We start from the raw sequence: 25000 nt of genomic DNA on the forward strand, positions 1-25000 counted from the left end.
CCACGTCAATGGATGGAACAATTCATGAATGCGAGACAACACCCCAGTCCACATAATGTAATTGAAGTCCAACAAAATCAGTTATTTCGTGTGGGTGATTATTTGAAGCCGCTGTTTAAAGCAACATGCCCGGTCGCCACAAGACCAATCCGCGAGGTTGTCTTTTCAAGAGATAGTCCCATGTTGATGCTATATCGGAACAATTGGAATGGCCTCATGGAATCAGCTGTCGTTGTGCCCCGACTTAAATGTCTCCCAACAAGAGTTGCTGCACGGTTGGCAACAGACATGGAGCCTCAGCACACAAGCCCCTTGCCGATTTCGGAGGCAAAATTTAGAGACCTCCAAGTGTTAAAGAGGTTTTGTGACCCAAGGAATCATGATTTTTATGATTCCTTACCGCATGATGGCAGAGCACCGAATGGTCTTCTTGAGCCCCTGTCTGAGTCTGAGTCGGAAGAAGAGTGAAATTATTTTATTTAATTTTCTGTTGTATAAAAGTTGTTGAAATTTTATTTTCAATCTTGCTTTTCTTTTTGTACCAAAAGATGAGAACTATTCTATTAATCCTTTTGCAGCAGGGTTAGATTTCCACTGAACAAAGCCTGACCTACTTTTATCCATTTTGTTGATTTTTACATTTTTCACCTGTATCTGTGATGTGGTTAAAGTTCATCACAGACTTAGGTGAACACTGTTTATGTTCAATGTGAAATCCAATCTTGCTGTCAAAGGGTTCAGTATAGAATGAGTGTATTGATGGGGTGTGGAGCGGCATAGCTATATGAAATAATTTTTTGGCAATGCCTAATACTGATACGCCAAAACTCTTCCCTTCACCCTCTTCTTTATCCGACAATGCACTGTGACAATGAAATGGATATTTCACTGAAGTCAGTGTGTAAATCGATTACCTACAACAGAACCCCAATCTTTTAACTTGACTTTCGGCTAAGTCGACTTGATTGGAATTCCCACTTTGTCTCTTTGCAATATTACAATGTTGACTTTCTTTTTTCTCTACATGATTTCAATGGTCCTGACAATGTCGACTTAGGCGGGTTCTGGCCATTGGAGTCGGTGTCCATTCAGTATCTGTCCTAGTACCGATTACCCTTCGTCGGGTATGACACTGGTCTATCACGTAATACTTTCCACTAGATCTCTGAAGATATAGCCACTCAATGAATTCCTGGGAAAAGGGGGGGGGGGGTGAAATATGGACAGAAAATTATTCTTTCGAACCTGGGTTCTTTGACGAGGCAGTCCAATGCTCTACTAGTTACTACTAGCTGATATATGGGGATACCCACATTGCAAGGCAGTAGGTTCTTTGAAGCCATTCGGCCTGTGAGAGTGGAGGAAATGCCGTTTCTGTGACAGGATACCGACTAGCTAGGATTTTGTTTGGTAGCTACTTTCCGCCAGATCTCAGGATATCTAGCCACCCAATAATTATTGCTGAGTGGGGGATGGGAGTAAACAGAAAATTTGAACCTAGACTCGAGCCTTGGTCCTTTGCACTTGTATGGTGGGCCACTGCTGTACACGCAAATCCTGACATCAGGAGCGGATAGATGAATGTTTGAAAGCTTGACAATGGGCTGATCCCCATACTGCGGTAACTGTAAGCGGTAATAAGTTTATATGGGTCTCAACACCATGCACAAGTGGCTTATTTGATTGATATAATAGCAATGGTCATTTCTGATCAACCAGGACTCCTAGTAAGAGACATTTCTTTACATACATGGAAATCCCTTGATTCACAAGGAAAAAGGGCACATGTCCAATGCTGACTCAATTCATATTTTTCCTTCAGGTCCATAAAAAATAAAATATTTCATGTATAAATTTTCCACACACTTATTGACAAATGATTGATTTATACGCTGAATGAATATTAAGTGTACCAAACAAATCATTAAATAGTTGTAGACTTTCAAATCTTAAAATTGGATTATCTCAAAATGAGTTATATGTGACATGTGCCCTTTTTCCCGTGTGGTCTTTATCTATATTTAGCCTCTTCATAAAATAACAATTTTCATGAAAATTAAATAAGATAAAATTAATTTCTGAAAATAGACAAACACACTCACACACACACACACACACACACACACACACACACACACAGACTCTCTCTCTCTCTCTCTCCCTCCCTCCCTCCCTCCCTCTCTCTCTCTCTCGCTCTCTCTCTTTCTCCACCTACAGAAACCACAACCACCATCCTCTTGCGTTCAATCTTCTTCCCCGATGACAATGATTAATGATCTCTACGTTTTAAGTTCACGCTCGCTCATTATCAAGTCTTGTCACTAGTGCCGCGCTGAGGACCGGTCCTTGGGACCGGTCCCACGGTCTTTTAGCTGTGAACCGGAGACCAGTCCCAAACAGGAAGACCGGCGGCGGTCCTCACTTCTTATCACCTTTCAACGGTCTCGCGCCATACAACTTCCCCAGCGATTCGTTGCCTCGGTTCTTTGCCTATCTTCCACCAATCACCACCCATCCCACTTAATTAATCGCACCCACCCCCCTTTGCCATACACTAAACGACACAGACGACCACCTCCCTCCACTCCGCAAATCGCCCTTTCGTGTGTGAGATGGGGGGAACAGGAGGCGCACGCCTTGGACGATTCCATTATACGGGGTAAATTTCAAAATTTACTACACCATAATGATCGCAATGACAATGATCTATGATGAAGGCATGACCCCTCTTCTCTAATGGGTTATTGTTTGAAATGTATGTGACTACTAAAGATGTGTGTGTGTGTGTGTGTGTGTGTGTGTGTGGTGTGTGTGTGTGTGTCTCAAACCTAGCAAGTAGCAAGTCTGATTTTTTGTTTTCTTTTGTCCATCTCTTGTCGCCATCCCTTTCTATCGCATTGTTATCATTTAAAATAATACAATAATATTAAAATTTCGTTTGGTGTTTTAACTAATCATATAATATGAGTTTCATTAGTTTCTTCCTTCCAAAAAAAAACAGTTATAACGTCTGTATTTTTAAAAGGTCCAATAGAATATTTGGGGACCCCGATAGCTCAGTTGATAGAGCACTCTCTTTATACGCAAAGGGCCAGAGATCGATCCCGGGTGCAGTCGAGTTTTTTTCTGAATCCCTGTCCACTCAGCAGTGAATGGGTAGCTGGGTTTGTTAGATCTGGCGAAAAGTCACCATCGACCCCACTTATTACTTATTACCGCATCCACCCCCTCTTATTATAACTTCACGTCTCTCTCTTACTCTTCAATGCTCGCTGCCCTCTCATGTGTGTGTGTGTGTGTGGGGGGGGGGGGGGGGGGGGGTAGGAGTTGCGTGTGTGTATAAACGCCACGAACAACTCGATCAACGCCTTGGATGATTCCATTATCTCCGTTAATGGGGATAAATTTCAATTTTTATTCACGCTAAATTATCGAAGTAAAAATGAAGTACTGTGAGCAAATAAAGAAGGCATCATCCCTCTTCTCTAATTAGGTTACAATTTGAAATGAGTGTGACTACTCCGTGTGTTTTACTCCTGTAGACCACGCTTTTCGCGGTCCCAAGTCTTTAACGGTTCAAGAATGAACGATCCCACGGTCCCAAAGGTCAAAACGGTTCGAACTTCCAACAGTCTCTCAGGAATGTTCAATGTCGAAAAGGACCACCTAGGACCGGTCCTTGCGGTTTTCATTTCCCAGGGACCGTAGGACCGTGGTCCTTAAGCTTGCCAAGGACCGCCCCGCACTACTTGTCACCCCCCCCCCCTTCCCTTATCCACACTGTATAGATTCCTTCTTTCCTTTTCTTTTTCTGTAACCTATTAGGATCGGGGAAGTGGCAAGTGGTAAAGGCATTGTACTGTGACCCGGAAGGTCCCGGGTTCATGCCCCAGTAACTTCGTTTGTTTCCCTTGGGCAAGATTATTCAATCTCCATTTGCTCACTTTGGACAAGAAGGGTGATCTCTCCAGACGTTTGTTTGATGAATTATCTATATTCCTCCATGTCATGCCTGAGCGATAACACCTGACGAAAAAAAAAAAAAAAAAAAAGAATATATGTATATAATATATATATATATATATATATATATATATATATATATATTTTATATACATACATATATTTATATATATATATATATATATATATATATATATATATATATAAAGCTGCAAAAACAACAAACAAAACAAAACAAAACAAAAACAATATTAAAGATCCAACACTAACTTATTACTTGATACCCCTGATAACCATTCGTCCTCATTGATGAAAAGGCGAAAAAGGCAATCACCCTACAATGATTCCCATTCGAACCACATTTTAGAAAAGAAAAAAAAAAGAAGCTAGGACAAGAAAGATGACCGATACCACAAAGACGGTCTGCTTGATGACGTAACAATGGCAACAACAAAAAAAATAAGACCTGGAGTTATGGCCTTGGGTAAATTACTTATAGCATAGTACTCCACTGAACTTATGTGTGAACAAGTAATGGATGAGTGATAACTAAATAAGGTAATAGCACTTTAATTCGACAGAGATAACGCATTCAGTCTTACACCTTAGTATGGTGAAAGAATGTGAGTAAAGAACCACTTCCAAATAATCATCTTTGAGCAGCTTAGAGCGGGCTTAGCTCAGAGTGGGGCTCGAACTTAGGGCCAACTGGTCTACTAGACCACAAAGCCTCTCAAGTCCTCTCAAACTTCCTGTTATAAATATGGCGTCACACGTACCACTCCCGATATCATGGTTGATAAGTGTCATTTACCAACCCAGCCCCCAACTCTCTTCTCTTCTTCTTCACTCTTACTAAGAAGGACTTTATTATCGGTGGGGGAGGGGAGAGAAAAAAATTGAAAAAAAACAACATATAGGTAGCAGCATCGAGTTTTTCAATACTAAATGGGTCACAGTATCCGTCACTCGCAAAAATTATTCGTCCGTAAGTCTAAGCCGCGTGTAAATTTAAGACCTGCAAACTTTCACGACTTAAAAAATATTCGGAAGTTTGCAATTCAAAAAGTCTGTGATGGTGATGACCTTATTACTTGTTATGCTGATGTTAGTGGTAATGGAGCTCTGGGCCCGTTTTTCATGAACTCGGACCAGCGCTTAGTCTTTGACTTTAGTCAAGGACTTGAAAAAATCGAATTTTATGTGAGCTGACCAAGCAAGTCCCAGACTAAAACCACGGCACCTTCAGACCAAGTTTGGTCAAGTTTTGAGGCCGGACGTCAAGCTTAGTCTGAGACTAGTTACTAGGATACGTCATATCGTCGACAAGCTATTTTTAGATTGAGAGCGCTTCGATTCGGAAGGAAAATACTTCGGTTACGAGTGACAGAGGCAAAAGGTGTCCTGTTGTTATTGAAACTAGCTTATTAAAATTTAAGATAGGTGCAGATCGTCGAAATTACACATTTTTGTGAGTAAAAACTAGGGAAAAAACCCCGAATCTAATCGACTCGCAGGGTTCGCTGCAAAGAACAGCCAAATAATAATAATAATAAGAAGAAGAAGAATTAAAAAAAAAAACGATTCGAAAGTATAGTGGAGACAAAAGTTGTTCTGCTGGGATTGTAACTGACTGACATAATGGGATTCATCAGAACACATTTTCTGTTTTGTTTGTTTGTTTGTTTGTTTTGTTTTGTTTTGTTTTTGGTTCAATTTGTTTGAGTTTCACTGAAACTTTCATTTTCCTAAATATAGAATTGACAGTCGACCATGGACATCATTGTAGTCTGATCAGTCGACAGTCACTATCACGTGATTTGATTCATCATGGCAAAAGTAAGTTCAAATATGAAACGGAACGAAATTTCATCTATGCCGGAGGTGTTGCTACTTTCCTTTTTGGAAATCCTTTGCGTTGAAAATATGAAGGCTGGTGTCTTACTTGCCACTGTGCACTAGAGAGCTTGATTTTACAACACAAAATAGCCGAATTAGTCACTGTTAAAACAACGCCCACTTCTGGGCAAGAGCCTAGCTAGTCAGAGACTAGAAGACGTTCATGAAATCCCACTTTTTTAGTCACTTGCTCCGCTTAGGCTTAAGACTAGCAAGTCATTTACTAGACTAGTAAATAACTAACGGAGTGTCTATAAAATTGGGCCCTGGTGGTGGTAGTCGATATTGTGGTGATAATAGTTAGTAGGAGTGCTAGTGGTTGTGGTGGCAGTGATTATGCTGTTAATTTTGTTGTTGTTGTGATATTGGTGATTGAAATGATGATGATGATGATGATGATGATGATGGTGATGATGATGATGATGATGATGATGATGATGATGATGATGATGATGATGATGATGGTGATGGTGATGATGATGACGATGGTGATGATGGTGATGGTGATGATGATGATGATGGTGATGATGATGATGATGATGATGGTGATGATGATGATGATGGTGGTGTTGGTGGTGGTGGTGGTAGTTACAAAGCTGCTGCATTGGTGATGTCGATAGTGATAGTAAGAATAATGGGTGGGGACGATAACGACCATAATTTACTGGTGGTGGTGTCAATAATAAAGAAGCTGAAGTGATAACGTTGATGGCAATGGTGACGCTATAGTGTGCGCATATGGTGTTGGTATTTAAAATGATTGTTTTCTATAGTGATGGTGTCTGAGATGATAGTTATGATTTTTTCTGGTGGTGGCAATAATTGAAATAATGACCATGGTAGTGATATTGATAGTATTGCTGATACTTATGATATTGTGCAAATGATGGTGGTAGCGATTCTGGTGGTAATGATTATGTTGTAAAAGTGCTTGTGGTAGAGATTATTGTCTGTGATGGTGTTGGCTTTTAAATTGATGTGGATTGACGTGCACTTAGTTGCAGGTCTGCTAACCTAAATACTTATGGGCTCATTGTTGTAATGGAAATCTAAAAAAAAATGACTCAAAATATTGTCCATTATGCAACAACGTTAAACTAGGTCCATAAGTGGGTTCGGATGTCAGACCTGCGTATTTGTACACGTCGATGTGGATGCTTTTTATCCTACAATTCAGCACAAATCTCTTTCGAAATGGTATTCTTGTATTCCACTATAACACAATAAGTCGAATGCTTGGCAGGTCTGTATCACTGCGTACATAAACAAACTTTAGTTGTGGTAATATCTATTGAATTATCGATATTTGAAGGACGAGTTTTCTAGCTGAATTTTCAAATACCTTTTTTTTCCAGAGTACAGCAGTTAACTGGTTAAAATCGCTCAGTGAAAATAACTATTGAACGATCACAAACATGTAGTTTTGTCGTTATGCTAAACATTACACTGATACAGCAAAATCATAATAGTAGCATCTCACCAACCTCATTCTTTATACGAATAAAAGAAAATTATTTGATAATATACTGTTGTTTTGCTTCAAATGCGGAAACCATTTATCAAACGTATAATTCTATAAACGGGAAATGATAAATGTATCATTTAAAATCAATTTTAGCGGGATGGATCCGTTGTTAAAAGGAAAAATGAACGGGAATTCCCAAACCCGAGGTATGATCGGGGAAAAACCAAAGGCGCGTAATGTGGTTTCGGACCACAAAAAACCCTTGACTGCAATCAGAGCGCTTCTATTTCTACTGACAAGACTTCAATGTAATACCATTTTCATACACTAGAACTTTTGTAAAAATCACTACATCGTCCGCTTTTCGAGCGCTCCAAACATAGCCTAGTCACAATTGGATTCAATAGTCTGATGCAATAATACAACATAAAGAGAAGATACCTAGTAGATGAGATAAGCAAGAACGAGGTGTGAGATACAGTGCGCAAGATGAAAAGGGGGAAAGCAGTCGGACCAGACGAGATACCAACAGAAGTCTGGAAATCATTTGGAGATGAAGGGTTAAGTTTCCTGGTATGGTTATTCAACGGCATCTTACAGAAAGAGAAAATGCCAGAAGGATGGACAAAAACTACGTTGATTTCCATATACAAAAATAAAGGAGATGTGGCAACTATAGGGTTATCAAGTTATTGAGCCATTCAATGAAGATATGGGAAATAGTCATTGAAAGAGGATTAGAAAAGATGTAGACATAAGTAAAGAACAGTTTGGGTTTGTCGCTGGTAAAAGTACAACGGATGCTATATTTCCCTAAAAGTGACAACAGAGAAGTATAGAGAAAAGCAAAGAGAGCTAAATTGCGTGTTCATTGACCTGGAGACAGTGTATGATAGTGTACCAAGAGAATAAATGTGGTTCTGCCTAAGAACAAAGGGGGTAACAGAGAAATATATAAAAGTCATCCAATATATGTACAAAGGAAACAAAACAGTGGTGAGGACAGCTGTTGGCCCAACTGATCCATTTAATGTAAGAGTTGGATTACACCAGGGATCTGCTCTCAGCCCACTGCTGATTGCAATAGTAACGGATGCCCTCACAGACCCCGTTCGGCGAGAGGCACCATGGAACATGATGTATGCGGTAAATGTAGTACTTTTAATTGATACAAAAGCTGAGGCGGAAAAGGAACTGGAGGGTTGGAGACGGGTGTTGGAAAGGAGGGGATTAAGGGTAAGCAGATCGAAGACCACCAATAAAGATAGGAGAAGAAGATGTGCCAGAGACAAACCAATTCAAATACTTAGGAACAACTGTTCAAGGAGATGGGGGCAATGAGGTGGAGGTTAAGAAGAGGATACAGGCAGGCTGGAATAATTGGAGGAAGGTAACTGGAGTTATGTGTGGCAAACGAATATCTGCAAAGCTGAAGGGGAAAATATATACAACAGTTGTAAGACCAGCAATGTTATATGGACTAGAGACCGCATCTACAACAAAGAAACAAGATAAAGAAGTTGAGGTGGCAAACATGAGGATGTTGAGATGGTCACTTGGCTGGACAAGAAAAGATAAAGTTAGAAATGAACGAATTCGAAGGTTGACTGATGTGAAGAATGTATCAATAAAGATGAGAGAAGATGGATTGAAATGGTTCGGACTTGTAAAGGGACGAGAGAGGGCGTACGTGGGAGGGAAAGTATTGGATTTACAAATAGTGGGAAAGAGGAAAAAGGGACGCCCAAAGGCTAGATGGTGGGATAAGGTAAAGGATGATATGAAAGAACTTGGCTTGGAGGAAGATAATGCGCTGAACCGAGATGCATGGAGATGTGGCATTTATTATGACAACCCTGCAAACTGCGGGATAAGCTGAAAGAAGAAGAAGTCCGATGTCACATCGCCCAGCAACGGCGAGCAGCGTGGTTCTAAACAAAGAAAATCGGTACTTTTTATTCTTCATGCTGGCTAGCACTTTTCATATGTCATGTGATCAGAATGTATAAAAGTCAAAACATGATCATATTTATAGTGTTTTTCTCCTCTGGATAAACTTTTTTGCTCGTCGGAGAAATATTTATAAGGGCGTCCACCATTGATCCGATAGTTTAGAAACAGTTACTAAGTTACTATGTGTCAATACAAGGGAAGTGACGTCATGACTGTTGAAGTCTACTGTGAGTGGGGTCTAATTTAATCACTATGTCACTGTGTAAAATAACGATCAGTACACATTCTAGAGGGTTTTTTTCTACCTTTAATATATGAATGATTAAGGAACGATTGTGTAATTTTAATAAATCAATGATCCGAGTCACTGCGAACACGCTGGAAAAAATAATGATAGGTTTTGAAAAAATAGACACGAGTGATTCTCATTTGTTTTATCACGAACTGAATTAATTCTTTTATTATGACAAGATTTAAACTTATTGCATCGTCTACTGATTTTAACTGATTTTGGAAAAGTTATTTTGTGAGCTGTTTAAAAATCACTATAGATGTATTATTAACCTACTGTGAGAAATACATTGTCTTCTTCTTGATAATTATCCTGGACAAAATTTTAAACGTTTTGCTTTAAACCAGTTAACTGCCACACACGGGAAAAACACGTTTTAAAAATTTGGTTAGAAAACTCGTACTTTGATTATCGAGCTATTTAAATGACCTTTCTCTTGGCAAAAATCTCAAATCTGGGACTTTGCGTCATGTAAATCGATAGATATTTGAAGGACGAGTTTGATGGACGTGTCTTTCCAGAGTACGACAATTAACTGGTTAACTCGGATTTTTAGAAAGGGAAGAAGGGGCAGAGGAGGGGGGAGGAGGTGATTCATCAATAGGAAGCGGAGGAGTACGAGAGGGAGGGGGATCGAGGAGAGAGAGAGAGAGAGAGAGAGAGAGAGGGGGGGGGGGAGAAGAAGAAGAGGAGGAGGAGGAGAGAGAGGAGGAGAAAGAGGATAAGGAGAATGATGATAAGGTTTGAAATAAATAAAAAATATTTACGAAAATCCTCTCATCACAAGGGGATATCTTCGATCATCTAAAGGTAGAGGATACACATAAAATATTGCCTCTCATGTAAACAAAATCATTTCTATAATGATAATAAAGAAATCATTTTAAAAAAAAGATAATTCTTTCTTTTATATCTTTAGTTATTTGATTGTATCATACATAATGTCACTATTCTAGTTATGTTTACTCTACAGAAGAAGAAATTTCCTATGTGCTCATGCAAAAATGACCAAAACATCAACCGCAGTATAGCTCTGTAATGCAGTAATAAATATATTAATTTTCAGGTAAACATAGATGATGCTGGCACCGGGACCTCCAGTGTTAATGCAATGCCTTACTATTTCCTCACACTCGAATATAAATATAGGCAGTTGGAATCAAACCATGACCCCCCCCCCCCGCCCCTCTCAAACAATCTACCTCTCTATTTCTCTTCTCTCTCTCTCTTCTCTCTCTCTCTCTCTCTCTCTCTCTCTCTCTCTCTTATATATATATATATATATATATATATATATATATATATGTATATATATATATATTATATATATATATATATATATATATATCCATCAATCCATTTATCCGTCTAGCTATCTATCTATCGCACTATTACTTTTATACCTTCCTATGTATTATCTGCCATAATTTCTTCATTTCGCTCTCTCTCTCTCTCTCTCTCTCTCTCTCTCTCACACACACACACACACACACACACACAAACACACACACCGTCTCTCTTATCTAATAAAGCTCTATATCCTCCTTTCTGTGTTTGTTTAAAACTTCTTGTAACTAATTATTTTTTCACTTTTAGTCAAACAAGAAAAGGTAGGACTATCGCTGTTCGACAATGAGTTTTAATGGATGAAAGAATATGAATAAAGAACCTTCTCCAAGGATTCAACTTTTCGCCGCAAGGATTGGATGATTCGAAAGCGGCTCTACAGATCAGAAGTCGGTTGTCGTACTCATACTCGTACATTAATCTTATTTTAACTTGTCATGCTACCAACATATCCCCCTCTCCCGTCTATTACTTACCATCGGTTTCCTTTCTAAAAAGAACTCTTAATGACAATATTACGTGGAGATTTCCGTCTATTTAAACTTGTAACGTCGGTTACCAGGAAGTAGATGGATAAGAAATTCATCTTGTAACTAATCGGAGTCTTGTGAAATCTTAAATGGATGACACGGATTGAAAAGTCTAGCCATGATGTGTGTCCTTGGGAAAGGCATTCTGCACAATTATTCCACTCGATTTGGATGTTAATTGGGACAAATCTTGATTGTACGGAAAGATCCAAATAACAATCGACTGGAAGTGTAGGAAATTATAATTTGATTACATTATGTCTGCAGAAGAAAACAATTTTGTTTTAAGTAGAAACAAGTTTATTAAAAAGTGCTTTCCACTAGATCTAACAGCCACTACCCGAATAATGCCCGATAGAGAAACAAATCTTCCCTCAACCTAAATTCCAAATCTAAACCGATTCCTTTGTTTTTGAGACAAATGCTCTACAATCTTAGCTGATTGTGCGGTTTTGTGGTCTTGTTATATGACTTACTTATTTCCTTCTACTGTCATTTCATTAACGGTCGACTATAAAGGGCTCCAGTTTGTTGCATTTTTCACCTGTGCAGCTCTTAATGTTGTCTACTTATGACCTTGGGAGATGACCTCTTGGCCTCTTTGTCCATTACTTATCTTTTAGCAATGTTTTTTAAAAAAACAAATGCTGTTTTGTGTGGCCAAAGTATTTCAAATTCCTGCTCTTTATTGTTTTCAGTAATTCGGAATAATGCAGACAACCGCATTGGTCTTTTTTATTCTAATTTATTCTATCCATGCCTCGAAAACGCCACATTTCAAATTCGCCCTTCCAGGTTAGATTTGGAATTTAGCGTCCATGTTTCTGCGCTGTACCAGACTACAGAATATACAGAACACTTCAGTATTTTGATCCTTTTTTAAAATTTGCATGTCGTCCGAAGAAAGGATTTCTTATATTTCTTCAAAAAGTTTTCTTCCTATTTCTATTCCTGTTTAAACCACGTAATTACTAGAGCAATTTTTTACTACCTGCTGTCCTAAATATTGCTAGGATTTAACTTGATTTAAGGCTATTTCCGTCAACTTGTATAACAGCCTTTATATAGCATACTATATAAAAGCTCTGAGTTATTTGTAAACGAATATAATGTCCCTAAAATAACTATAAAACTCTGTATATTTTCAGATATTCCATTAGAGACAATATCAACGAACTCCTGACAAGCCATAATGGGCCTACGACCAAACTCGAAACCCCAAACTTTAATATCACTTCTTTTAATTCCACCATTAATCACAGGATTGGCTGCTTTGCCCCCAATGGGAGGAGATCAAACTGGAGAAGACAGTCGTGAAATAAAAAGCCATTTAACAAAAAATACATCATTTTCATCATCTCTATATTCCAATTTGAAGTCTTTGATACAGCGTTCTTCTACATTTTCGATTCCGTCATTTACCAGGATTTATCAACATTACGGAGAAATTCCCAACTTTATTCACAAAAATGGAGGAGAGAACGTGAACAGAAAGCCTTACTTATTTAGTAAATCACTTTTTTGGTTAAAGCCTTTCCCAATAGTTTATTCTCCGTTGTCGTCGTCGTCGTCGTCGTCATCATCATCATCATCATCATCATCAACATTATCATCGCCGTTTAATTTCGTGCCTTCAAAAAAGAGTCCTCCATACTTATTAAAACATTCGAGATATCTAATATTCAATGGATTGAAACCTTTTTCACTCAATTCATCATCTCAAGGTTTTTTGCTCTCAATGAAGTTGCAACCAAAACTATTAATACACCAGCCATCATTATCATCATCATCATCATCATCATCATCATCATCATCATCATCATCATCATCATCATCATCATCATCATCAACATCATCATCGCTACCACCACCACGACAACTATCTTTGACAACATCATCATTCTCATTTTTGGCTTTAGAAAAGCCATCATCAAGAGTAAGGCAGTCAAAAGCGACATCTTTATCGATACCAGAAAAGCCACACACTATAACATCCCCAAAGGTTATTAATCTTCACCCCCGCATCCAAGTACCACAGAAATACAGGACATTGTATGATCGTCTCAGATTACATTTGAAAAGAGATAACCATTATGATTGGTCTATTATATATATGAACTCAAAAATATCACCCTTACGCCCAAAGAGGTCTTTGAAATTGAAAAAATCAATTCATATTGAATTGCCTGTTGTCTCAAGATCGGACACTGAGGAATTGTCAACAGGTAGGAAAGTCTCATTCTCTAAAGGGATGTCAGGATATATGGCTAAACCATTCAATCCTCTTAAGAAGAAATTCCATAATTCTAAAAATCCATTCTCTCTTTCCCGACGTTTTCGGGGTTTCGGCACCACGCACAAACGACGCCATCGGAGACAGCAAGAAGACGATCCTGTACTCAATCGATTGGGATGCTCATATATATACAGTGACAGGGATCCATCACTACTTCTCAAGCTGTCCTGCGAAGGTGTCAAATTCCAAAATGTCAGCGAAAAGTTCAGGCTTCCGACCATCGTCCATGAATTGTAAGTAGCGTATTAAAAACATATTTCTACTTATACATATTTACATTCTTGATTCGCGTTTTTGTAGTTCATCACGTTGTTAAGACTGATTAGATTGGAATGAAGCGCCTACAAATTAATGTAAACGTCAATATGAAAATATTTTAAAATCAACTTCAATTCAAATAAAAGTTCTATGACAGAAATGTAATTCTAACCCATCTTCCGGGTTGTATAAAATATACAACAAGAATGAATGAATGTCAGAAAATTGAACTGGAGTTAATAATATAGCAGTGGCTCTCAAACTTAGTTGGGTTACATCCCCCTAGGGCTGGATGACCCAGTCCACGCTCCCCTCCCCCCCCCCCCCCCCCCCCCCTTGCGTCGTTTGTGACAAGTTGTCAAAGGTATGGAAAATTGTTTAATTGTTCCACTCATTTCTGATTTATTTTGTGGAATCTCTTTCCTGGAAGGGGGCGTTGTCCGTATTTCTCACTCCCCTCCTTAATAATTATCACTAAGTGTTGGGAAGCATTATCGTTTTCCGCTAGAACAACTGTATTGACAGCAACGCGTCTTGATATAGCAAGTATTAAATCTATGCTGATATAATCACGTTGACTTTTTGCTCGACCGAGAAATTGCCCAATTAATGTGTTTCAATGCACTAAATCCTCGATCCCCAGACCACATTCAAGAACTGACCAACCCAGCTTTTCATTCTTTGTCGATTTTCTAATCCCATATTATGATAGAAGATCTTTGGTCTTAATAAAACAGCAAAAGCAAAAAGTAAACTCCAGATTGTTTATATTCAGTAAAACAAACAAACAAAAAAGAAAGACAGTATACGAATTAAGACTGAAGGGCACGGGGCTTCTGTTGCGGCAGGCGTTAGTAAGTTCAATAGGATGGAAAGATGGGTGGAGATTGGCGATTGGCCTAGCGGGTAATATAATATAGAATATATTGTTGTGTCCATGTTTTTGTGCTCTTGGCTAGACGTCAGCTATGGTTTGATTGTGTAGAATTTCTCAGCTGTTTCAGTCCTGTGTCTCCTTTCCTGTATGCCGATGTCCTTCTTGACATTGTTGGTATGGTGTGGTAGATAAATGCACAGATTTTTGTTGGCATTGGCAATATATTGGTGATATGTTTATTTCGGATCCATTTGAAATTAATTGTGTCTGAATTTTACACCCAGATTTTTCGTGATTCAACTTTCTCTAGAATGTGTCACGGAGATGACATTATCCTTTCTTTGGTTTTCTTTAGTTGGTGATGTACTTTTTGTGACATTTTATGATGTAGACAACCATCAACCACTTTCCTTCTATCTTTGCAATGAGTAGACTGACACAGTAAAAACAATACTTTTGTCAGGATTGTAAAATGAAGACAAACTCACGTGAAAGTGGGAATACAAGAGCAGTCACTGTCTATTGACTAAATAATTAGGTAACATAATCTGCAAAATGATGTATTCCAAAGGACACGTTTACTTTCTTACACTTGAATGTTTATGGTTTACCAAAGAAAAGGGGTAAGATTGAATTTATAATCCAAAAATATACGCTAAATTAAACTGTTATGTTTCATTGAAATTAAACGATGTAAAAATTTACATTCATGTGGATTTAGATTGTTGCTTTTCATTCAAGGTATATACTATATAGTGTAATTATTTTCCAAAGAGGTTATGCAATATATGCGATGGATTTTATGCACACTTACTAACGATTCCATTTGATTAATACAGTTAAGGAATGTACAGGGTGTCCATAAAGTCTTTTCCTGATTTCAAAGACTTATAATTTATATGTTTTATCGCAAGGCGTTTGTACTTTTGTACAGCGGCGATATATTGCATATATAGTTCACATGACAACTTTCCATTGTTGATAGTCGATGGAAGTGATAAATAAGAAAATCGTTCAGAGTTCGGAGAGAAGCGTTTGGTTACATCACTGTGACCAGAGGACGTACATACGGGATCATAATTAAAGTAGTAATAAATAGTAATAATAATAAATTCTTATTGTCCATAAAATGGAAAATCATTAGTGGTTTATATTGCTCGATGTCATAACAAATTTATTTCAAAATGCACGAAGACATCTTTACAATTTAATACAACAGGGAACATAATGTATTAATGCAATTGAAATTAAGACTGATTTCAAATGTCTCCACAGTTACTAAGTTGCTCACTCAAACTTACTCCTCCTTCAATACATTTTAAAACGGTCACAATTTCTTTCACACATCATTCCTTTTTTTCACCTCTCTCTCTCTCTCTCTCTCTCTCTCTCTCTCTCTCTCTCTCTCTCTCTCTCTCTCTCTCTCTCTCCCTACAATTGGTCGCTGTGTTGTAATATGCAAACGCGTACACATTGCCCTATTATTGCTTCCTTGATCACATATTACAATTTTGGCACAAGACCAATGGCAACTATGCTTCGAATTGTCTCCTGTAATAATGGAAGCAGCAAATTTACCCTCACTGGTCCATTTGAAAGGACATATGAAATCGGCTGTTTCCATTTTGTACTGAGACCCCTAATCATAAACATATGGGCGTGGGTTGCATGCTTTTGTGATCGCCCCATGTAGCCGAACTCCCCAAAGCCTTGCATTTCTTCGTTTTAGGGGGCGTATTGGAGGAAGGCTTTAAAAGCCTGGGATTAAATCTCAGGACACGACGGCGCAGACTTTCTCAACCCCTTTCATTGTTTGGACTTTAAGTTCTAAAAGGTGCAAAATGTTCGCACATGGTCCAGTCCTAATGTTTACATTCTTGATGGCTTTGCCTAGAGTCTTTGGTGATGGCAGTTTGAACAGCCGCTGAAGGACTCTGTAGGCCTTGCGGAAAGAGTGATATAAGGATAAAGCCAAGCTTTTATCCCTATTTGTCCATCGCCGCCCTTTTGCGCACACATTGGAAACCCGTACCTGTGAGAACAAAACATAATATATTTAAGGGAGCAAGTACAAACTACTTCATCAGCTAAGCGAGGGGGGGGGGGGGGGGGGGTGTTCCACCAAATGTTGACACGTGTTGACATGGGAAGAGGGGGGCAGACTCAAAATGACGTCACCAAAATACAGTATAGGCAAAGTAGGCCTATGAAGTGCAAGACATTGAAAATAGCATTCAAGAAAATGTGGCAGATTAAAAGAAGAAAAGGAAATTAGAGAACGTGATGAAGATGTATCTATTTATCCATCCATCCATCCACCAATCCACCCATTTATCCATCCATCCGTTCATCTATCTATCTATCTATCTATCTATCTATCTATCTATCTATCTATCTATCTATCTATCTATCTATATATCTATTTATCTGTGTATCCATGTATCTATGTATCTATCTATCTGTCTATCTATCAACCAATCCATCTCTCTGTCAATCGCCTTCCTTTCCATTGGGCCTTTGAAACACACACCTGTGTGAGGACGAATTCGAGGGCCTCCGATGACATGTATTTCGACAGTGTTGTTCGAATGGTGTCCATGTTTTCCTCATTGTTATTGCTCGGATCTTCCTCCTTCTGTTGCTTCTTGTACATCAGTTGCCGCAGACGCCAAGTCCTTGAGCGTTCCGCCCTCAGTTGACGCTGCAGCGTTGTCACATTCTTATTGACAGGAGGAGGAGAAGGCACTGTTTTTTCGTCATTGAAGGACTGTGAGTTTGTAGAAGCTCCACTATTATATGTAGCTACATGCCTTGGTTTGGGGGGAGGTCTAGGACTTGCTTGGGGAGTTGGATTCGGGACTGCAAACAGTGTTGGCACCACACTCTTCAGGAGACGTTTTCTGTGCACTGCACTTGCACTGAAACAGGAAGCATCAAAATGTTCTTCACATAAAACATTTCCTCTGTGCAGTGCATCAGCTGACTTGTCATCCAAATCAGCACGCCTACAGTTGATGACCCAACGCCTGGACCTGTAAAAAATAACAAACGCAGTTCAATATTAGATCTAGATCTATTATTAGTAATTAATTGAGAGCTGGGTCATATTAAGAGTTAATTTTATACATAAAAGCACATACTAATTGGCTGAGAGAAACTCGCTGGAGGACTCTGTAGGCCTTGCGGGAAGAACTCTTTAGATAAACTTATAAAAAAACTAAGCTCACTTCATTGATATTACTACTGTACTAGATTCTAGACATAGGAATAACAAGTCTAGTCAATATACATCCTATCTAGTCATCCGTCTAAAGCGCTTTGAGCACATTTATTGGATATCGCGCTATATAAAGCTCAATTATTTAAAGCATAAATCCACTGACACAACATATTGCGAGGTCATTTCCACGAACAGACAGAAAAGGCGGTGGCATAGCTTTTATACATCACGAGAGATTCGAAAAATGCATCGTCAACATAAAAGAAAAGCTTTACATTAGTTTCGAATCCGTGCAAATGACAATGAAATGGAATAACACCTCTTACATATTAATCTGCATCTATCATCCTCCGAAATTTTTACCAACTGACTTTTTACAAGATCTCATCGCTGAACTAAATTTCAAAAAGAACAAAATAACAAACAATTGGGCGATTTGGACATTCATTTTAACTCAAATGAACAACAAAGAGACAAAAAGGATATTCTCGCAGAAAATGGCCTTTCACTTATCAATGTACTCACCCACGTATGGGACAACACTTCTCGATTGTATTATAGTACCAAGAAGTAACAACTGGATCTTAAACACAGTCGTACAAAATATATTCCACTTTTGGATTCTATGTAAACTTGATATTCGAAAACCACTTTCACCAAACACATCATACATACAAGAAGCTTGGAAAACATCGATATGACAGCTATTTGCTCTGATATTACAAATAATAACCAACCAGTAAAAGATATCAGTTTCGATCAATTTGATGAAGAATGCAGAAAAATAATGAACTCACAAGCACCTGTTACAGAAAGCTAGCCAAACGCACGAACGCCGCCTGGTTTGACAGCAAGGTTAAACAGGCACAGATATATAAAAGGAAAACGGAAAGACTTTGTAAGAAAGCAGGCCAGCTGCAACACAAAATGGAGTATAAATCAATAATAATTCAGCTACGACATGTCTGTAACAACACGAAAAGATCTTTTTATAATGAAAAATTTGAAAAAGTCACTAATTGTAAGCAACTTGCCCACACCACAAATGAATTGCTTGGAAAACAAAAATCAGACATCATCCCCACATATTTGGAAACAAAGTAACTCCCACAAACATTTCTTGATTTTTTTGAAAATTAAATAAAAATCAATCAGAAGTAATTTCCCAGTACAAGATAACGCTTTCTCGAGACGACACTGAAAATGATCAGAATTGTGCCCCCTTGCTCACTAAATTTAAGTCAATTTCTAATAAAGAAGTCACTAAAATTATGTCAGAATCTTCTTCAAAAACATGCGAGCTCGACACATTTCCCACAGCCCTCCTCAAAAAATGCCTCAGCGAGATCTTGCCATCAAAAACCTCAATCTTAAATCACTCTCTGTCTTCTGGAACGGCCCCATCACATTTTTTAAAAGCAATTGTCCCACCCCTACTCAAAAATCAGAATATCGATCAGGATGACTTGAAGAACTAAAGGCCAGTTTCAAATTTATCGCTTTTGTCTAAAATACTGGAAAAAATGTTCTTGAGCAACTCAAACACCTCAGTAGAAACAACATGGCCTACAAGTTTCAATCTGCCAATAAATCATTTCACTCTACGGAAACTGCCCTCATCCGAGTTTTTAACGACGTCTTAAGCTATATCGACGTAGGCCACATATTTTTTCTTAACATGCTCGACCTTAGTTCAGCCTTCGATACCATTGACCTCGAAATTCTACTCCACAGGATGAAAACACGTTTTGGTCTATCGGGAACTGTATTCGAGTGCCTTGAGTTTTATCTAAAAGGACGTAAACGATGTTTTAAAATAAGCGACTACACCTCAGAGGAGAAAGAACTGCTCTAAGGCGTGCCACAGGGCTCGGTACTTGGACCCATTCTCTTCAGCCTATACATGAAGCCATTATCCAATATTATTGCTTCCCATAACTTTCTGTACCACTTCTGTGCATATGACTCTCAGATATATAAATCTTTGTCTTTTTCTGATATTCCTGACACAATTCGACGTTTTCAAAAATGCATGGTTGATATTAAGATTTGGATGAATGAGAACAAACTCCAACTAAACGAATCCAAAACTGAAAGTATTTTTGACGCGCAGCCTTTCATCATAGGAACATGTCACCCTAAAAGAGTTCAACATTTCTAACTTCTTTTTCTCCTGCGTATGAACAGCTAGAGCCATATGGAGAATTGTTGACTGGTTGGTTAAAACGCTAGTAATTATATTACTAATCAAGAATGCAGGCAATACCATGTTCAGTTTTGGCGACACGCATCCCAACATCAAAACTGTTCCATTGGACTCTCCTAATAAACTATCATGGTCTGGCATAGTATTGTACACATTTCCTCTACGTGTCAGTTCTTTACAGTCCTTTCTTATTCTTTTTGCGACTTGTGTTTTGTCTTCTTCATTTGTTTCCGTTGGATCTGAGTATTCCTGATGCTTTGTTGCGGAAAATAAAAATATTAGCGAGCCCGGGTGAAGAAAAAAGAATAACTTCCCCGTGAAACGCAGCAATGACGTCTTTGACGAGTTCGTGACGAGGTAAGTGACATCCACCTTTTTTCAGTGTATGCGAATTGTAGGTCAAATGATGTCCACATTCGTTCCTTGTCTTTTATCATGTTAGAAATAATGGAATCAATTGCATCATCCGAATATGTCCCACCTTCCGATAATTTCTTGAAGCTTGTACAGGGCGTTGGCTCAATACTTTTTTCTGCAGTCTTGATAATACCGGGGATTCGCAGCATGCAAATCGCTTAGTGCTTCTGAAAGACGTATTTGTGTCGTTTCGAGATGTGCAAACATCCAGGATAGCTTCTTTTAATGTTTTTGCCCTACCCGATCAGCAGTTTTACCGATCGAAGCTTTTCTATACCGTCTTGTATTTTTAAAATATCTGGTTCAAGAGAACAAGTTTGCCACAGACAATGTAGTGTTTCAAGAAGTCAAAAAGACCAGTCTTGGATGTGCTACAAAGTATTTTAGCTGGTGTTGGTCCACTAGCAGAAGTAGTTTCACCAAACGTGTGCTTTAGGTACTGTTTTACATGATATGTCGACTTATAGGTTGATGCGCAGGTTAAGTGGTACGTAATGGTCAATGACTCATTTCCGTTATAACGTCTTTCCAATTCTATATGCACATTATCTTTTCTCTTTTTACTTTTCTTAATGATATTGAGAATGCTTTCACCACCATCCCTAGACGTGGACAGCCGTTCTGTTTTTGCTGAACAACCTTCAAGAATTGTTGTAAAGAAACACGTTTCCATTGTGTACTGGTACCAGTTGATATATATTAATTTCAACATGCATGTCAACATTAGCAAGCGTTTGTATGCTGAAAAAACCCAGAAAAACGTGAGATGCTATTTCCTTATACTATTACAGAAGCCCTCAGGCGCAAAAAAAAACCCAAAACAAGTAAATATAGCAATAAGGACTTGCAACGTTTATATTAATGTCCGGGCTGTTGGATAACAGACAATCGTAACCAGGCCGATTAGCGTTATAGAAACCGGGATAAATTAAGGCACCAGGGGCCACATGGCTCAAAAGACTCAGTTTTTTAAACGAATATAATAGTGATCGGTTAGTGGGACAAATATATTTTTTTCCTTTTTTTCAGAGTTGGAATCAAGGGGAGAAAGGGTTGCAAGAGCATATATATATATATATATATATATATATATATATATATATATATATATATATATATATATATATATGTGTGTATATATATATATATATATATATATATATATATATATATATATATATTATATATATATATATATAATATTATATTACTATTACATCAGTCCAAATTGTTAAGTGTTTCTGTTGACTAGGGAGGGTTCCCAGGTAAAGCGCTTTAGTGAACAGTGCACTCCACAAATACATGTACTCAGTGACAGATATAGTGCTCAAACGGAGCACCATACTTTTACTACCTACCAGAAAGAAAGAAAGAGATAAGAGGAATGAAAGAAAACACGAAAGAATGATTGAATGAATGAAAGTGGGTCACTATAACTGAAAACATATTTTAAAAATGGCATTTACCTTTTATAACAGGAGCAGAGGGGGGCATAAAAGGGCATAATATATTGTTTACAGACATCACTCTTATGATAAAACTAACAACGAACTGTCGGCGTGTACGTTTGCGGCCGTGAACTGATACATGATTCACACTCTTTGCTGTGTCAAGGCCGAACCGCGAGTCAAGTAAGGAAAACCCATGTAGCCAATGATGGTAACCTATGATGTACCTATGTTATGCGCCCAGGGCCCTCCTGATGAAGGGATGTGTGGCGCACGATAAATCTATACCATTATTATTATTATTATTATTATTATTATTATTATTATTATTATTATTATTATTATTATTATTATACAAAATCACTTTTTATTAAAAATGCTCAATGGCTACAGACCGCACTAATCATGATAACAATCCGCACAAATATCGAATTCCAATTCCGTTAAAATATTTTTGGTGGACGGTATCAAAGGGTTATGGAGGTTTCCTTTAGACTAAGTCTATGTGTCACGTAATTGTGCATTGTATTATACATTTAAGAACTTTGTATTCTGGGGACATGGGATGGCGGGTTTCTGCCTCAATTTTATTTTATTTCTTTAGGATCCAATAGACAATGCAAGCTGTAGGTATAATTATGATGTTCAGGGGCAGTTAGTACACGTTGGTAAGGGCAAGAGCTATATAATTGGTATGGCTATCATTTGAAGTACACATGATGCGGTGCCATCATGGCCGGCTGTTTTATTTAGATTACGGCATAGCGGTATTTTTTTTTTAACATTTTCTTTTGCTCTTTGCTGGGTTGATCTTCTTTTACAAATGTGACCCGCCGCCTCAAAACGGTATTAAGTCGGGATGATCAAAGTGCTGAAAATAGAATCTATGACCAAAAACATTAGACTTGAGTTGAGTCAATGTATGTATTATTGACGAAGAAATATAGAATTTTAAAGTGCTGAAAACCGAAATTTCGTTTTCTTGACCAGTTGAGCTTAAAATTCACTTTTCAGCGTCTTGTTCACCCCGACATAACACCGTTTTGAGACGTTTTGAGACAAATGAAGAACATGATTCAGTGTGTTGGTCTTTGTTTTCAGCATACTTCCACAAATATTTGCCTGAATTTTTATTGATTAAGTTATGAACATAAAAGATCGATATCTTTCGTTTCTTGTTTTCCTTTTTAAACCCCTCTCCATATGCCCCAAATATGATACATGGGTCCCCACTACAGAAGTCTACCGTAACACAAAGCTAACCATTACATAATATTTTGGCGATTAGACTTATTATCAAATCAGATCATTCATTTTGATTTTTAGATGAGTTAATACAATGTAATATTAATGTTGATTACATCTTTATCTGCGCTATGTTTAATGTTGATTTGGATGGCTTTTGTTTTAGGATACATGTGCATGGTGTAGTCTTAAATGCGGCAAACCTACCGATTGTAGCTTTCCAGATTCATGTAGGTGTCATTATGTATTATGAATGGCATGCGATAAACATTTCAATTTTCATACGAAGTAAACTATAATAAAAGCATGTCCTAGAAGAACCTCGGATTACCTCTGAGGTTGTGGTTAAAATATTGCAAAGAAATTTGCCATTGCAATAGTGGTAAATACACTTTTTGGATTGTCTTTAATACAACAATGATGATAATCATTTTAACATCATTGACCAACCTCTCTTGTAAGAAAGTCAAGCGGTGATGAGAAAGGTCTTTAATCGGATCAATGATACATTGCATTTACACATGGTAAAAGTGGTACAAGTTTTAGAGATTGACTGATATATACGACCTGATTTGAAACATATGAGCATATAGCGTGAATGAATTAAACACACTGAAGCCCAGTGGGCATGGTTAATTCGTGAAAATGAAATTCAAAAGTGTTGATTTACAACGTATATTCCAAGGCATAGCTTTTGGTGATCATGATAATTACATGTTATAAAATGTTTTATCAGGATTGTGTTTTATGGCACGTCCGAATCATATTTCAGCTGTCAGGGTATGATGACGATTCAGGGTTTATGAATACAGGAGGCTTATTGATTTGTTTATGGAGGATATGTCAACTGGCAACGATTAAGTAGAGTGGTCCATTCATATCACAAGGATTATGACCTGTTCTCCTTACTTTACAATTAACTTGATGAGCTCAAAATTTAAAATAACATAATCATTAGTTATTATTTTGTCAGTTTGTCACTTTATCATTTTGTCAAGAGGGAACTCGAGACAAAGGCAGTCCACCTACAGTTTGTCACTTTATCATGTTTGCAAGAGGGAAGTCGACCTACAAGATAAAAATACAGATTCTTGGTCATTCACCTCATGGTTAACGATCATTACAACACTGGCTTTGACACTGTAGCACTGAGTAAAGCATTTTACACACATCACACCCTTTGATTTAAGAGTAAATGAATGCTAATCTAAAAATATTAAATGATAGGTATTTTTTTTAGACCTTAGAAGAGGCGTTCAATGAACTGCCTGTGTTGTTTGAAATAGTTGAAATAGAAATTCGGCTCTAAATTGCCATTATATATATATATATATATATATATATATATATATATATATATATATATATATATATATATGCAAAAGTAAGTTCACACTTATTTCTTCCTGTATATATTTTGTCTCAAACGTGTTATAATATATGACATCATTTTAATTACCTATTCAATGAATATAATTATATTTATGTAATAGAGTCAGACAACCGGATAGCTGATGCCGGCGAGTGTAGTTACTGCTAGAGACAACCGGGTAGTTGATGCCGGCGAGTGTAGTTACTGATAGA

At 37.8% G+C, this 25000-nt stretch overlaps 1 protein-coding gene across 1 annotated transcript in view; it reads left to right on the plus strand.

Moving 5' to 3' along the window:
* Positions 1–25000, plus strand: part of LOC144975044 (uncharacterized) — a 241463-nt gene that overhangs the window by 53012 nt on the left and 163451 nt on the right. Inside the window, exon 3 of the mRNA XM_078918719.1 lies at positions 12598–13978. Coding sequence (XP_078774845.1) covers positions 12642–13978 — 1337 coding nt within the window. The 5' untranslated portion in view covers positions 12598–12641. The remainder of the gene's footprint in view (positions 1–12597; positions 13979–25000) is intronic.

The sequence above is a fragment of the Berghia stephanieae genome, chromosome 6, assembly GCF_034508935.2.
Source record: "Berghia stephanieae isolate SIO BIC M18660-M18661 chromosome 6, UCSD_Bste_1.3, whole genome shotgun sequence".
Classification (NCBI taxonomy): domain Eukaryota; kingdom Metazoa; phylum Mollusca; class Gastropoda; order Nudibranchia; family Aeolidiidae; genus Berghia; species Berghia stephanieae.